This window comes from Polyodon spathula, chromosome 37 (assembly GCF_017654505.1).
Source record: "Polyodon spathula isolate WHYD16114869_AA chromosome 37, ASM1765450v1, whole genome shotgun sequence".
Classification (NCBI taxonomy): domain Eukaryota; kingdom Metazoa; phylum Chordata; class Actinopteri; order Acipenseriformes; family Polyodontidae; genus Polyodon; species Polyodon spathula.
The window spans coordinates 1,992,544-2,010,133 of NC_054570.1; the positions used below are offsets into that span (position 1 = coordinate 1,992,544).

A 17,590-nucleotide genomic window follows, 5' to 3' on the forward strand; every position below is an offset into this window, starting at 1 on the left:
AGATATGGCAGTGTCTAAAGATCCAGAATGCCCCCCCCCCCCCCCCCCCCCCCCCCCAATATCATGCAGCATAGAATGATCCATAATTAAAAAAACGCTCAATTCGAAGCTACAACTAAAAGCAACCCATGACCTACTTCAGTTGCAGTTTAATCACCTGATAAACCAGGACACTATTCCAAACGTTCGTATCCTATAGTTAGTCTCTTATAGTTTGACCATAAGATTGAATAAAACACAAAACAAATATTACCTTTACAAAAACAAGGTAATTGCAAGAAAGTTGTTAGGATAACGAAATATTATTTTTAACGCCTTTTTACGGATTTCTGTAAAACGGTAGCAGGTTTTCCAACCAGTAATCTGGGTTCCAGTCCCCCAGTTCTAACACCATCTCCAGGCTGGAATTTTCAGCAGGGTATATTTAATTAGATGGTGTGAATGGCGGTGGCTGCATGCTGTACCTTCTCCCTCTCAGACTGGTATTTCTGCTCCATGTCCTGGAGTCTCTTCTGCAGTGTGTCCAGCAGCTCTGTCTCCTTGTTCAACTCCGCTTTCTCCATCTGCATCTCCCCTTCCAGCAAGGCCACTTCCACCTCCATCTGCACCAAAGCACAAACAAGTTACCCCCGTGGTCAGTCTGGCTGCACATGGTTGCCTATAGAGTGCTGGGGTCAACAGACTTGCTTTTTGTCCCCCCACTCTAAGAATGTCAGAAAAAAAGGCAGACCGTATTAATGTGAGATATAAATGGTTACAGAAGTTGGAAGATTGGAATTGGGTATTTAAAAAAGGAATTGAAAAAAATGATTTAACCTCAACCCTGTTTATGAATACCAGAGATTAAGGGCTGTGTTCTATGACAGCAGGGCAGTGAAGCATTGCACGCCACGTGGCCACGCACCCTACCTCAATTTGAAGCTCTTCCTGCTGCTGACCTAGGTCTGTGATTCGCCGATCCAGCTTGGCGATCAGGGTCAGCACCTGTAGGTGTCCTGTATCCTGCCCGCTTGCATTGCGCAGGTCCTCTGGTGCTCCTGCTGTCTGTGGAAGGCAACCAGTAGGGAGTTGGTACTAATGAACAATGGTTTTTACGTGAATATCTTGAAAGATTTGTTTAAATGCATGGTTGTCACCCCCTGACACCTGCACGGGTGATGGGGGTCATTCCTAAGTAAAGTGACCAGGAGTTCATATTACACAGAGTATTTTTGGTATCAAAGCTTGATCAATGCTCTTTTTCAATGCCCCACGCCTCACCCTATTCTGCGCACTCTCTGTGCTGCTCGTTTCCTCGTTGTCTGTCTCGTCTCCCGAGCTGGAATTTGAAGAGAAACTGGTGGAAGAACTGGAGCTGGGACTGGAATGGGAGGTCCCCTCCACTGCATTCTTCTCCAGATCCTGACGTCCAGACACGGCCACAGCCTTCACGCCTTGATTCAGATTGGTCGACGTGTGCAAAGGGCTGAGCACCGATTGGATCGGCATCGTTTCCATGACCTGTACGTCCATCACTCAGAGCAGCATGCTCAACAGTCGCCTCCAGATGGCACTGTTGATCTGGGAAACGGCCGAGACGATAACCCTCCTGCAAGGACAAAGAAAACAGAGCCTTTTAAAACAAACCTGTCAGTAACATAAATCCCTCAATACTGCCGATAATAAAAAATAAATTAAAAAGATGGGTATCACATAAAATTAAGTGCTGGATTAGATATTTTAAATCAAACACTGCTTATATTCTGTGAAAGGAACGTCCATGTTCGTATTCGGTCATATAACAGTTCCATTTCACATTTTTAATGGGTTTTAAAAGCAAGTAGAGAAACCATCTAATCATGAGAAACTACTGAAGCTGTGTCTGTCTTGCTTTTTAGTTATATATATATATATATATATATTACCTCATTCTGTTTTGGGCAACACCCACAGAGACTGAATCAATTTGCTTGAACCTTAAAATAGCCAAAGGGAATTTTTTTTTTTTTACATAAATAAATAAATCCTGCTGATTCTCTTTGTCACCAGAAGGGGGCAGAATTGCCAAAGTGCAGTGCGGCATTGTTATCAAGAAAGAATAGAAAGAATGAATATAACACTGGCACAAAACGTGTGAATTCATTACCAATAAAAATAAAATAAAACCCACACTAACAAACTGTACAAAGAAATGCTTTCATGGAAAGTTGGAATGGCGTAATATTTACCAACTATTGAAGAGCAAAAGCTTACATCTAGCAATAATTTACTTTAATTACAGACCAACTGGCCTGTATATAAACCAACTCTAGCATAACCACTTATTCATAGTAAATCCAGTTGTATCAATAATCTACACACACACACACAGACTACTACACACTTAGCTTTAACTGTACACTGGCCTTGCTCCAGGTCCTGGGTTTCATAACTAATAAACTTATGTCTCAAAAGTATGAATAAATCAAACCAGTCAACAGGTTTAATAATAGCTTCTTGCAACTATAAGGGGAGAACCGTTCACTTAACCTTGAACTCCTGCCTCTTGAATTCATGATTAATTGGATTTTGTTCTGGAACCCAGGACTGGGTGCTGAGCCAGTGTCTCAATTTCTGTGAAACTATTACATTTAAAAAGTCAAAATGCTGACGTCCTGAAAACACAAGCAGGAACTGCATTGGTCCGTGTTTGGTCTAATATTTGCATGCCGATCCTCTCCCCCTGCCCTTCCTTTGCCTTGCAAATGCAGAAGCTAAGAGCTGCCTGTTTCTGCGTTATGAGATTAAAAGTAACCGATTCTGATGGAGAAAGGAAAAAAACAGAACTGAAAGTAGAACTTCAAACCAAAAAATAATGTAAACAATTCCATAGGAAATTCCCCAAACTCCCACACAACGGTAAATGAAAACACTTCAAATAACATTTGAGATGACTAACCCTCGAACCACTGTATGTGGGAAGATCAGTTTTTTTTGGACAGTATTTTTTCTATGGGGTGCCCACATTCCCTGCCTAGAAGTTCTGACACAACTATAATTTCATCTGCAAGAAATAGAGTTGAGCATTGTGCTGGGGGGGGGGGGGGGGGGGGGGGGATTTAAATGGGATGGGGGGGGGGGATAAATGAGAAATAGGCTCATTATACATTCGCTTGGTCACATGGTAATGTTAGAGATCTAGCCCCCAGTTTGGAGTCGAGGTTCAGAGGACGGTTCGGACATTGTAATGTCCTTCCAATATGCAATGGTGTTGGGTGGGTGGAGGGAGGGTGTTAAAACACCCACCCTCCCTTTTTTTTTTTTGTTTGACTAAGCATTTTCCCGTAAGTTTAAAAAAAAAAAAAAAAAAGATTCCAGCCACCTGTCAGCAAAAAAAAAAAAAAAAAAAAAGACGATCTGAAAATGGAGAAAAGAGAACTGGCAGCTCAAGCCTGCTGGTGTCCTTTTGAGCTTTGGGCTTTTAAATGTATTGTTTGTTGAGTTGTGACAGGTTCAACTGCTATTCCCAACAGTGTAATTCCAGTCTCCTAAGCACGGGGAAGACACCCAATCAGATACCGATGTTCTCTTAAGAAGCAAACCTTTGATGTGAAAATGTTTGTACAGAACTGGAATTGCGCGAGCACACACACCGGGCAAAACATAAAAAGGGGTCTAGGCAGCAGAGAGTTTCAATTCGCTAGCGGTTCATCCATTTCAATGGGAGGCCTCAGTTTGACCCTGTTTCCACTGCACAAACAAGCTGGACTGGTGCCAAGCTGGTCTGGTCTGGAGACAATTCCACTACTGGGCTGTTGACCGGGCTTGGGTGGGGTAGGGAAACTGGCGTCATGTGTACAGTAAACAGAGAGATAGACATCAAAGTGGAGCAGGTTAATAAACTATAGAAACTGGTATCTTATCAACAGATCTGTGAAGCGACGATTGGTACAAACGTCACGTATTCTTATTTTCTTCTTAATGAAACAACCGTGGTCCTGCTGCCTGCCCCTGATTTCAATGATGCAGATGGTATTTAACTTTTGCGTTGCATTTACATGGGTTACTGTACCAGGCTCAGCAAACAAACCACTTTGCTGTCTTGAAATAATACCAGCTTTCATGACAACTGGATAACCCTGCTATTACTAAAACTGGGAAAACTTAACCCTGCTATTACTAAAACTGGGAAAACTTAACTTAGAACTTAAAAAAAGGGGGGGGGGGCAGTTATAATATCCCTAATGTTAACCAGGGTTTTAGAAATGATACCTTGTATTACTACTAATTTGGGGGGGGGGGGGGGGGGGGGGGGGTCTGCTAGTTAATTCAGCTAGTGCGAGAATGTTTAAGAACTTGGTAAGTGCCACTTTTAAAAGGAGCGTCAGTGATAATGTTCCTAGTGCTACTGTTAATAATGAGAACACTGCTTTTACCTAGAGTTAAAACAACCACATTTCTACCTTTACAGTGCAGGAGTGCAATTAACACTGACCAGCTGTCTGGACAAGTTTAAGTACTGCTCCATATCCAATGCCTGATTCCTGGTGCAGTTAATAGTTAACTCCCTGCAATGCCTTGCGTTCTAATTTTGGGTCAGCTTGCCCCACTCACTGGCAATGATTGCTGAAGGTGAATCCAAGGAATACAGGGCTATTGGCTAAGTTTAGTAACTCCCTCTTTAATCAATGCTGGACACAGCAGACCTATCAAAATATTACATTACGAGGTCAGATATGAAATCCTGCCTCCAGTGGAATTTACTGCAATTCACATCACAGAACCACCACATACACATTTAATAGATTATTATTATTATTATTATTATTATTATTATTATTATTATTATTATTATTATTATTATTAATCTGTGCATTTATTTAATTTGACAGACGCCTTTATCCAAGGCGACTTACAGGTGTTGCAGCATAGTACAGGATCACAATACAAGATTAATATTTAAATACAGTGCCGTTTACAGTAGTACTACTAAAATACAATGTGAAATAGGATGCAGCAAGTTAGCATTAGGACAATCTACAATGACATATTAGCAGTGCAAGGACAGTGCACCAGCTGAGGATCCAGTAACGTGGTGCTCAAGTTAGGCAAGCCCAGTGCACAGCAGTCAGTTTGCCATGTTTAACATTGCAACCCGTGTGAAAAACTGTCACTCTCGCTGCCAATCTTTCACTCCTTATTTGATAGTCTGTGTGAGTCTCCTCTGGGAGGGCTGCTAAATATAGGTGACCGGAGATGAGAATGCAAATAGTTTTCAATTCACTGAGAAAGTGGCACAAAGATTGGGAGCACAGCGCAAGAGATTTAAACTGTATGGCCTTTGCCCCGCTTGGCATTGGCAGGCTTGACTCTGGGGAGTCTGCTTGGGCGTCTACCGGAATGCTTCGGTTCGCTTCAATTTTCTGGGATTTTGAATTGAGTGCTCATGAAAGATGAGGGGATAATGCCGCTGGCTGTAGGCAGGCACCCTAAGAGCTTCCCTTTAGCAAGAAGCTGACGTTCACTCCTAGGTCGCTCTTGAGCAATCAATTATATCAAATTGTTTGGGGTTTGTGATGCGTGATCAGTGGAAACCACCGCAAAGGCTATAGCAGTCAAAGGCACTGTTTTTACATACATCTCCTTAACTCTGTGCAGAAGCTTGAGCTGTGAGTGAGCACACCAAACTCATTGCATCTCATATAGCCCACTTGAATAAGCCATTTAGCAGAGGCTTTTATCCAAAGGGACTTACAGAGACTAAGGGGTGAACTGTGCATCGACAACGACCGCAGAGTCACTTGCAATAGGACCTCGGTTTTATTCAGCTGGTGTTAAACCGTCAATTGGATTTTCTAAATGTTTTTTTTTTTTTTACAAATGGTGACTATGTGGGGGATCCAATGTCTTTGAAAAGGGAAGTCAAACCATCTCGTTTAGTCTAGTTGAATACAGTACCTCTCGATTTTGGTTGGCGTTTGGTTCCCGGTACACTGCAGACCACTTAATTGAACTCTCAACCCCATTGCAACATCAATTTCCAGCTGGGATCAAGTAGTTGTTAGGGGCTGTATATGAAGAAACTGAAAGTGTGTGTGTGTGTGTGTGTGTGTGTGTGTGTGTGTGTGTGTGTGTGTGTGTGTGTGTGTGCGCGCGCGTAGGTCGGACCAAGACAGAACAGAAACGGACAGTTAACCAGGGGAGCAGTATTCAGGTAAGAAATATGACTTAACCCCTTCGGGTACACAAGAATTTGAGCGCTGCTTGTTCAAAATGGGTTCCTTTTGAGAGTTACTCAAACATCACTAGGAGGAACCTGACCGTTTGGATCACCGGTCAGTACATTTGAAACACATTTTTGTTTTTTCGTGCACCTCATTGTAAAAAAATAATGCTTAAAGGGTTAAAAAAAGTCCAGTATATTTGCTGCTGTTTAGATAACTGATAATGAGGCGTTGGTTAATGGAAATTAATGGATTGCGACAGATTTTAGGTTACACCTGTGATCGAACCCACTGTAACAAGGTGTGCAAATAATGTACAGCAAGTAATTACTTTGGTGACGGTATTCAAACTTGAAGCTGACTATAAAGGTGTGCTAGCCTCCTCTCCCTGGCCTGCATTTGAATTCGGCGTGGAGTCTGATGTCCCAACCTAGCCTCTAATGAAGATGCGCCCCGTGTTGTCAGTATTTTAGAGAAATGGGAAATGGGTTACTGTATTTTACAAATGTGTGTTGTTGTGCAGCTACTGGTAGGGACGTTTTGTCGGGCAGACCACACGTTTCGACAAAACGTATTTTGAATGGTCTTCGTTGGTTTAAAGGAATCAGCTAGCACACCTTACGAGTTGCCTGCAAAAACAGATTTTTATGACGCGTTGTGCCTGCAATGCGTGAACAGGTTTTGGTTCATGCGGGTCGTCATCGTTCCCACGGTTGTACTGTAGTTGTAAAAATAAGGCTGTAGCTCTGCTCGAGCGAAAAGTCCCGAATAGCATGCCTTTGATATTATAATATACTACGATTTACATGAAGCGTAACGGTGTACCATTCATTCTAACCATGCACCTGCGATTAGGGCTGTAGAATTTTTGGAGTTCTATTGCTAGAATATCGATGTGGGATATTGTTAACAAGACATAGCACCGTTGTATTATATATAAATGACAGTCTTTTGTATTTACGTATATTACAATAATAATAATAATAATAATAATAATAATAATAATAATAATAAAGGCATATGTTTGTTTGCTTATTAACGTTGGGAAAATGGTTTAAACTTACTTTTTTTTATACAAATCTATTAAAACACAAACCAAACAAAACAAAAAAAAAAACAAACAAAAAAAAAAAAAAAAAAAAAACAAAAAAAAAACAAAAACAAAAAAACCCAATTGCTTACTTTCATGCAGTTCTGTAGACTTCCAGTCGCAGTAGTTCCTGGTTTTGTTAAGTTCAGAGCCCCTTCTGGAAATTATTATTTTTTTTTTACCTCGTCGTTTATAGCAGCACACGTATACTTTTTTTTTGCCTGCAAATTCTCTTTAATTTATATATAGATATATAAGTTAACCTCTCGTGGTAGAAATGAACAGTACAAGCGTTCCTTCACCGGGTAGAAGAGAGACTCGGGTTTCGCTTATTGTTTCGCCTCGTCACGAGTGTTTTCGGAACATTTCACAACACGCACAATTTTAAGTTCTTCAGAGCGAAGCAGGTGCAATAGTCTTTTGTAATAGGGGGGTAGGGCGGGTTAAGTTTGGAGAGAGAAAAAAAAAAAACACATCTAGGAGAACAAGCTCGTACCAGCATAATAACAACAAACCTTGTGGTAACCTCAGGCACTCGAGCACGGCTCTACAAAATAATGGACGCGTCCTGTTTTATCTTTGAAACCCCATGGACCACACTGTAAACCCACTCCCTTCCTGTTCTGCGTGTGCGGTTCCCTCACTGTCCCCACAGTGAGAGTACTGAGGGCTCAGATAGCAATATGCAGAACACGAAATGAATTTATAGTGTGGTAACGTGATAACTTACAGAAATTAAAATAAACTATTTTCATCCATTAAAAAAATAATAAAAAAAAAAAATACAACGAAAAAAAAGTGCTGTATATTTTTTAAAAAAAAAAGTGTTTTATGTGTTTGTTGTAATTATATTTGTCTAGCTCTTGTCTGGAGAATCCTAGGTGCCAGGAATGAACAACCTTCCCCATCCCATTCAAATTATTTGACGATTCTGCTAAGCCTAGTCTACTCACCCTGCCTATAAATACACGTAGAGTAAGCGAGGTTAGCAGGTTTGAAAAGTCACACTGTCACATGATGTTCAATACTGGCACCTAGGATTCTCCAGGCAAGCTTGTAGCTCAGGAAAGGCACATTTAGGGGAAAACGAAAGGGTAACATTGGAGCAGAATCCAGAACACCGCTTAGAATGATTGCATTGACTGTAAAACAGTCAGAATAGAAAACCAGAAATTTAAATGTCATTTAAATATAGACCCCTTATTGATATGGATGACTGTGCCTTTGTTAATAAGACAAGATAGACCATATTTGCTGTGCTTGTTGGCTCACACTCTGTCTGTCTAACAGTTTGCAGTGGTGCTAGGACCCTGGCAGTACTATCATCAGCAGTATAAGCAGGGGTACTTGTGGAAACACTGATAGCAAAACAGGAGATAACCACATTTATATATAGGGCGCTTGTCAAGATACTGTCTCACTAGCGGGTACAAAACACCCCCATACTGTACAGAAAACATACCAGCTTTCAAACCTGACTTCAAGTGGTCGCAGCTAACACAATCATATCATAAATCTGGGCGTTACCCGATCCAATGTGGAAATCCAGTCAATGAAATATTTTCTGGAAAACGATCAAGGGCTTATGAGAATATAAAAGAGAATGTTGCTTATGGTAATAGAAAGACGACGACGACGACACCAGACCAGACAATGTAGTTTGCATGTGTGCCAATACTACAGAGTGTGGTAAATGATGCCTGCCAGTATCGTTTTGTTACTGTAGATAAAACAGGAAAAAAAAAAACTTGAATTTGATTAAGTCTTTCAAACTATACATGGTACAGATAAAGTTAACCCAAGAGTTATAATAAATGCAGGGAATTTCTGAAGTGATAGGGTCCAAAACAATGAGAGCATTTGAAAGACTAGATTATGGGCTATGGTAAACCTGGGGGCCCTATTGTAATTAATATTAACTGGCTTTATATTGCTGTCAATAAAAGTAGATTGGGACTTTTAAAAAAGTGGACTTCATTGTTATCTGAGCTCTGATTAACATGGGATTGCTGATAATCTGGATCCTTATAGACAAGAGCAACTGATCATGTTAAACTGGGATTTATTTTAACAAGCTTTTGGCGAAAGGAAACAAGTATGTAATTAACACCCGCCCCTGTCAGGACTACACATTCAAATAGACTTATCCGTATTGTCAATGGCTATATCAACATAATGTACAGGATAGAAAATGACAATGCGTAGTTTATCAGTTTAATAAGGAGTTAGCTTTACATGCCAACATTGCTTTACAAACAGACAAGCTTACTTCTGTATTCTGCATTTTTATAACTACTGCAGATTCAGCGTCTCGAATTCATTTTAAACGATTTAAAAAAAAAAAAAAAGAGAAGAAACAGGAACATTATCTCAGCTCAGGAATTCTTTTTTGTTTTTGTTTTAAATGTTTGTTTACAGTAAGAAACATCCCTGTTGCCATAACAACACGACTATTTTGGAGTCCTCTTTGAGAACTCTTCTGTATTTTAATTGATAGGTGTGGATGGATTTTGCTTCTCCACTGCTTAACATTGTAAAGGAAAAATATTTGCCGGCAAATGTTTGGCCACTGCACACAACGTGGTTGAAAATATACAGAAGTAGATGGTATGTTGGGTGTACAATGAAGGGTTTTATTTTTTTTATTTTTTAAAAGGAACGGCTGAAAGTGCAGTTATATTATCAATAAGAATTTGAGATTCATAATACAAGGCTGTGCAGTATCTGTTTATTGTTATTAATGAGAATAGCTGATTAGTTGGAATAATTGTGGTCCTATAATCAATGCATGGGAGGCCTATTAAAGCCGTATTATATATAGCCAATCACTACCGTGTCTCTTCCGATTATCAGTTCCAGTGGTTTGATTTCATACGCACAACTCAAATCAAAACTACAGAAGCAACGGGGTGTTCTAATAAATGTGCACGACGCTGTGAATAAAACGTTTTCAGAAAGATCAGGGGAATTCACAAATACAAAAAATGAAGTGCAAACCGGTGCTTATTGCCCCCAGGTTACTTCTCAGAAATGATGCGTAAAACCGGAGACAGATTCCAGCCTGTTTGTGTGCGCAGGAGCTCGTTGAAGTGCATTCTGGAGAGCTGTCAGCAGTATCGCTGAACAGGTTTGTGCTCTTGTCGCCTTGTGACGATATCTGGATGCCTCCGGCACTTTTCCCAAGCGAGGCGTTGAGAACAAAGGACTGTGTTCCTATGAGGCTTACAGGAAACTGAGAGAATAAAGAAAGTCCTCTCATAATGACTGAATGGCCTTGGATAAATAACCCATCTTTCAAACCCTTATGGTTTTACTGTAGCTACGTGGGCTAAGACAACAATGCATTTTCAAATGCACCACTTCCATATATATATATATATATATACACACACACACACACACACACACACACACACACACTAGAATTAATTGATACAGTATATTATTACAGTACCTACACTATCTTGAATTCATTGTGTGTATTTTTCTCCTTCATGTGTATGCGTCTAGGTCTTTCATCAACAATTCAACTCTATGTCAGCAGGCAAACACATGCTTCAGTTCACACTACAGTTTTACCAAACCATTGTTCTTTAGCAGCAAAAAACATTCCAACTGACACTTGTACGCCATGCACATCTCTGGAATTATTTACCAATGAAAGTGTTACGTGGCAATCTCGTTTGTTGTCGTTTTTTGTGTCCTGTTTGTTTGGCAATGCCCACCGGGGATTGACTGTCAGGGACAGGGTAAACAGACAAGCAGAAAGACACTATCAGAGCTCTCCCTCACTCTGCAATAGTCTTTCCTCGAGTCTTCCCTCTTTTCAGTCCCAGATTGTGATGCATATGTTGTGGTGGTTTACACCAGCGCCCACTAGGGGCAACGCTACACCACTGAACAAACTGATATCTTAAGGCAGGCTGCAGTTTTCATGCTGCAAACGTGTAAAATGCCCTTTATGATTGTTAATGTAAAATACTGATGCAGGTCAGACGTTGTATTTTTACAGTCGTGCATGATCAGTGCAAGCCAACTATTTTATTAAGTATTTTCCATTTACACACATGTATAAAAAAAATACATATTAAAAAAAAAATTATTAAAACAACAAAAAAAAAAAAAAACTTGATTTATTGTCTGATTACACTTCAAAGCTGTTTGCATGGTACCAATCTATTCAAAAAATGCGTCACTATTTATATCAACAGTGGATGTTTGATTCACAGATTTTGGCAAAAGCGCAAACAATTTCTGTAGTTTTTGTTCATCTCAAAAATAACACAAAGCCATGAGTTATGAGTGCTGTAAGTTACCAGTTATTTCCATGAAATATATATTATATACACACATATACGTACATACACATACATTTTCAAGTGCTGAAAGTCATAGTTGACAGGCAAGTCTAATCAAAGTACATAGAAAGCCACAAAATTGCCATTGCATTATCAGTCTAACTTCCTGTCATGTGCTTTATCCTCTGTCTCAATTGCATATTGCAATACACACAATAATAAAAATCATTAAAAAAAAAAGACAAGTTGTTCATCTCATACATCAAAATAAAGCTGAAAAAACAAAACAACTTTCTCGGTTCAGTCAGAACCAGTGTTTGGGTTGGTCCTCAGTCACCCTGGATTCCACACACCATATTGGCAGGAACAGCTGTGTCTGTATTGGTGAAAATAAGAGAGTAAATCATTGAGCTCCCAGCAAGCAACACTATGCATTTACACCAGGGCTGCATATTCCACCTGTTAAGAGACCTCTACACTTAGTGATTTCTGCCCACTGCCCTGTACTATAAGCAGGGCTTGAAGTTTTCGGGTGTTATTTTTGATTGTTTCCTAATTAAACTCTGTTAATTACAACACAACGCCACTTTTTTTTTTTAACCTTCATGTCTCGACTAAGCCCCATTCTATTTCGCTTGCTTTTTTAAAAATTTCAAAACACGTTTTCTGTTTCTAATCGCTCATCGCTGTTCCTAACTGCATTTCATTCTTGCAGTCACCTAGTTTATCATTATCCATTTGTTATTTTCACTTGTTTTACATAGTTGTCCTTACAGATTTTCTTTTCAGTACAAAATACCCAGTTAGGAGCGTACACTGACAGCAAGTCTGGTTCTTAAAATCTACTTGATTTGAAATTTAAAATTTTAAAAGGGAGGTACAGACGTGGAAAATAATAACTGAAAAGTTCAAGCCGTAAAGTCAATAGCCTTTGCTGAAAACTGTTAAGATTTTGTAATCTCCTTGAGACCTTTAAGATCATGCTACTTTACACATCACCTAGAAATTAACTCTCAGATTGCCACAGAAGAGGTTTATACTGATTCTTGGATCTGTCGCTAAGGGGTTGCTCGTGGTAAACGCTGCTTTACCTATGTGTGTAGGCTTGGGTAGGTTCAGGTTGCTCATAATACTGACAAACTCTTCCAAGCTTTTAGTCAGTCGAGGGTTCAGCCTCCTTTCCTCGTCCACTGTAGACACTGTCATTCCTGGGAGGCACACAAACCACAACAGCACGAGCCTCTTGATTACATTCACTTCTTTATGTGCCAACATAAAACAAGATGCCTACTTTAGGAATTGCATGCGCCAAGAAAACAAGCCAGTCACATTCATCCCCGGTCACAGGGACAGCCGTCAGCAGGGCCATCTGTATCAACAGTATGTACAGAGCATGATATATAGGGAATGGCAATGTATAGTTTAATGAAAATTTAGTACTTAAGTCAATCGGTAAGCAAATGAGATATTAGCATCATGATAAAGTATAGTAAAATGATTTATAGGATGTGAAATAACTTTTCTGTTCAAGATGCATGTTAAGTGAAAGGGTGGCATACAGACAAGAAACACACATGCCAAACCACATTTATGCAAAATAATGTTAACACCACATTTCATGCTAATTGGATGTGTGTGGTTTTTTTTCAAGATTTAGGGGAGAAATGTTTAAATTGTGACAAAAGGGGGGTCTTTTTTTATTGTATATATTTGTAGATATGACCTCTGAACAAGGCTGTGTTGTTTCTCTTCACCTTTTCGAAGAGATCACATCTTTATACATCTGATCTCTTTATGGGCCCTCAAGTCTTTACACTGCTGTCCTTATTCATATCATTTCCAGTGTAGCAGGTGTTTCCTCTCACCTCTATAGTCGTGAGCAGGGTACACAATGCACCACTCAGGGAGGGTGAATATTTTTTCATGGACAGACTTGTACAGTCTTGTGGCAGAACCTAGGGAAAAAAAAAAAAAAAGGCGAAAGAGTACGGTGGCTTATTGACACCTGGTGGAAGTAATCTGTATTACACAAAAAAAATTAACAGCATCCAAATGCAGAGGGCACTATATCGGTTGTGAGGTCAGTGGCTTTCAATGTCATTAGAATGGCTTACTATTACTATTTTCTGGTGTTCAGAATCATTCGGTAGGGATCTGGGTTCTGTGGCTGTCATACTGAGACAAAACTTGCCTATAAAAACTGGCTTTGAACTGGTCTGTGCTGGTAGAGCTGAAAGGGCTAGCAGACTCGGAGAAATATTACAACGCCATATCAGACCAAGAGAACCCAGAAGCCTACAGAATGGGTTACCTAGTCCTGCTGAATCACTGGGATCCTTTAAGACCCAACTTGACAAAGTTTTGAGATCAACCATTTGCCAGGAGCTGGACGATCACAGATAAGCCGAACGGCCTTGTTCGTAAATTTTCTTTTGTTGTTATTTTCTAACAAAAAAAAAAAAAAAAAAAAAAAAAAAAAAAATGGATTCACTGTTATTCTCAGCAGCATGGTATTTTGGTACATCTGAAACCAACGCTTAAAATGTGCGACACATGTCCTATTGTGAGTGACTCTGCAGCAGCAGCAGTTGGGATGTACAGTTCACCCTCCCTAGTCTCTGCAAAATGACTAATTAATGTAACCGCACTGAACAGCGCAGGAGCCCCTTCCAGCAGTGTTGAGACGCTTCCGGTTCTGGGCGTGTGCTCACCTTGCTGGAAATCAGTTCGTCCGCAGCCTCGGATGAGCAGCGCGTCTCCAGTGAAGGCCAGGCTGTGATCATTCAGGACGAAGGTCATGCAGCCGTCAGTGTGTCCGGGGGTGGCTCGAGCCTCCAGATGCTGAGGGGCGAGGGAGGGACAGCAATGCAAAAAACAGTGGAGTCGCTGCTATACAAAAGGCAAATCCCATATACCTCCGCCACTGCCAGGTTACAATCAGCTTACTTTCTGTTCTATTCTGTCTTTGCTTTCATTTCTATATTTCGTTGAGCCCCTGGTGCTTGACTGGGCAGAGACACTGTACTCACGAATCTGCCAAATTTGATGGAATCGCCCTCTTGGATAGTGATGTCGGCTTTAGCCCCGCTGTCCTTTGAAATGACGCTCCTGCACCCTGGCACCACCTTCTTCAAGAGCCCGGTGCCTGTGATGTGGTCTGCATGGCAGTGAGTGTTCGCTGGAGACACCACGCAGGCAGAAAGCAAAGTTTAGTTAGTTTCAAAAAAACAAAAAGAAACCCAAAACTTCAAAACAACACATTTCCCTTTTACAATTTCACCTCTGCTCCGGAGAAATCGATCGAGTATGTCAGTACATCTCCACACTGCCACATCACTTAAATGGAAACAATAATTTTCTTATCTCTGTATCTATTTTGTAATGCATGTATGTTTTCAATGTTATGACAGGGCAACCGGTCTGCTGTTTGAGTCAGACAGACACGTACTGACGCTGGCAGAAACACTTGGAAAGGCACCAACTCACACCGACCTGCATAGAGGAGTCTGAGCCCGAGTTCATTCACCAACTTGGCATCCCGTTCCACCTCTTCCAGAACTGGGTCGATCAGAACCGCCTCTCTGGTCTCGCAGTCGGCTAGCAGGTAAGTGTAGGTGCTGCTTATTGGCTCAAACATCTGCCATCGGAATGAAATCAGGCTTTAAACTCCAGTCCGTCGATGGGCCGCAGGGTCTCCAGGTTTTCATTCCAACTTGAGCTCACAATTAACTGTGTGTATCTAATTATCTGTTCAATTGCACGTGTTGATTCCCCCCCCCCCCCCCCCCCCCCCCCCAGTTGACGGTTTCAAAAAATGCACTTGATTCAAGGTACGCTACTTAAGGAACTGACAGCTAGAACAAAAGCCACGAGTTTAACACCCATTTTGAGGCGTTTCAAAGCTGTATTTCTTCAAGTTTTTTTAAAGGGATGCTTTAGATCACCAATCAATACAGTAAACCCCTTTTAATATCCCCTCAAAGGTATCGCTCGAAGACTGTGCCCAAAAGCTGGGCTGACTATCACTAATAATATGACAAAACTGTTAATAAAATGTCTATGAGATTAATTTCAACAGTGTTCACTTCAACACATAGTCCATTACACCCCACATGTACAACATATTAAAAAAACATATGCTGTAAACAAACACACTGCAATGTATGCTATACATTTTCCTACCGCACATTCAAATACCGTAACGCAAACCTCCTTATCTTGAGTTTTCATTCTGTATGGCAGTTAAGCGATCAAAGTGAGACATTAAGTCTTGTGATATTACAAGGAGTCTGGCCCTCTATATAACTACAATTGCATTGTGGCCATTTTAATGAGGCCACAAACTGGTCTGGTCTTTTCCGGGTCTGCTTGTATAAGCGTCAGCTACCAAGAGGTCTTTTACAAGGTTAACGATGGACACACGTAAAAGACACCACAGAATGATACACTTCGTGCAATACAATTTTAACACCATAAGGCAGAATATTTTGCTATTTCATAATTTCATGTTTGGGTTATAAGTTCGCCCATTAACGAGAAACAGCAGCAATAAATAAATAAATAAATCAAATTAAAAGACTAACTTCTAAAGGCATATACGATAATAATAATTATAATAATATTAGCTTAAAATCACCTCTTGTGTAGAACATACAGTATTACAGATTTGGGACAATTTTATGTGCAAGTACAGACTCAAACGTACATCTGCTTAGGCTACACATGTCTAGAAATGAAACATTCTGGTTTTGCTTCACCAGTTTTACAAAAACGCGTCTTTTTTTTTTTACACACACTACAGTACAAACTTACCTGCCTGAACAGAAGTCCTTTCTGCGCAGGGCGCTGACAATAATTTTTAGCAGGCATACTCGTGTTTTGGGACGGTAGGATCAGCCGTCGTTTGCTGACGAAAGTTGGCTTCAACCAGGTTGTAATGCAATTTTTGTTCCCGGCGGTCCTAAAAGCCATATTACAGGCCAAGAGAGACCTTGCGCGTCCGTATACGGGAGAGCTCATCGCGAAATCGGCGAGGAAAGTCCACTGCTTCTAGCTCAAATGAAGCTCCTTCTTCGGGTTAATATTTAACTCGAGAGCCGTGGCGTCAGCAGTAGGCCTTCCTCAACAGCCAGCATTCAAGAAAGCTCCTTGCAAAGTCTTACTCAGGCTAGTGGGCGCAAGTTATCTATCTTTTTAGATGATTAGCACCCTCTGTCTGCAGCCATTAGTTTTCCTTTGTTTTATTTAATTTTCTTGTTTATTTATTATTCCTAAAATCCCTTATTTTCCTGTTTCCTGTATATTTACATTAAAACTATTACCGTATATGAATGAAATAACATCTAAAAACGTGGCATTGATATCAAATACCAGTTAACTAATGTGTTCGTGTTGTTAGGTTTATGCAACAACTTCCTGTTTCAAGCGACTTCTTGAAACTTTTAACGCAGCAAAGCACCAGGTTTATCATTATGTGTGTGTGTGTTTTTTTTTTTTCCCTACCCATAGCAAATTGCTGTAATATCTTTGTATCTCAACTGTTTAATCTTCACAGCTTTTGTGAAGTGCATTGGTGCCTGCGTCTTATTTCCTCATCACTGTCTGCAGTGTGCAAACAGTGTGCACAACACAGCAGCATCCTGCTCAGTGTGCAGTGGTCTTGCATCATTGCTCAAGACAGACAGTGAAGTACTGCGCAGTGGTGTCTGTGCTACTGTATTGCGAGATTAAACATTGTTGTTGATCTGGTGCCAGACACAATATGTAACTTCGACCATGTCACGACTTTTGTTACGCAACAAGTGAAGTTTCTTAAATGCTTGAAATGATATGACACTTGACATAGCTGCAATTTACAACAGAATTCCCACAAATCTTACCTGTTGTGCATTCGTTATCGGTGTGCAGTTTTGAAATATGGAAAAGACGCGTTTCTATTTTAAAAACTCGTACTGGACCGGCTGACAGTATTTTACCTTCCGTGTCTTTTTTCTTAATTAAGCAATCCGCTGCATGAAGGA

General features: G+C 40.4%; 2 protein-coding genes across 2 annotated transcripts; both read right to left on the minus strand.

The window, feature by feature from the left end:
• Positions 1-413: 413 nt before the first annotated feature.
• Positions 414-7,917, minus strand: LOC121304408 (pleckstrin homology-like domain family B member 3). The gene is made up of 4 exons (XM_041235534.1): positions 7,365-7,917; positions 1,261-1,588; positions 910-1,044; positions 414-602 (listed from the first exon to the last, which is right to left on the minus strand). Exons 2-4 carry the CDS (start codon positions 1,510-1,512, stop codon positions 429-431), a joined length of 561 nt encoding a protein of 186 aa, XP_041091468.1. The 5' UTR covers positions 1,513-1,588; positions 7,365-7,917; the 3' UTR covers positions 414-428.
• A 3,377-nt stretch (positions 7,918-11,294) lies between these two features.
• LOC121304407 (persulfide dioxygenase ETHE1, mitochondrial-like) lies at positions 11,295-17,033 on the minus strand. The gene is made up of 7 exons (XM_041235532.1): positions 16,383-17,033; positions 15,063-15,207; positions 14,600-14,748; positions 14,282-14,411; positions 13,436-13,525; positions 12,662-12,778; positions 11,295-11,946 (listed from the first exon to the last, which is right to left on the minus strand). The coding sequence occupies exons 1-7, from the start codon at positions 16,587-16,589 to the stop codon at positions 11,900-11,902; spliced, it is 885 nt and encodes a 294-aa protein (XP_041091466.1). The 5' UTR covers positions 16,590-17,033; the 3' UTR covers positions 11,295-11,899.
• Between the last annotated feature and the right edge of the window lie 557 nt (positions 17,034-17,590).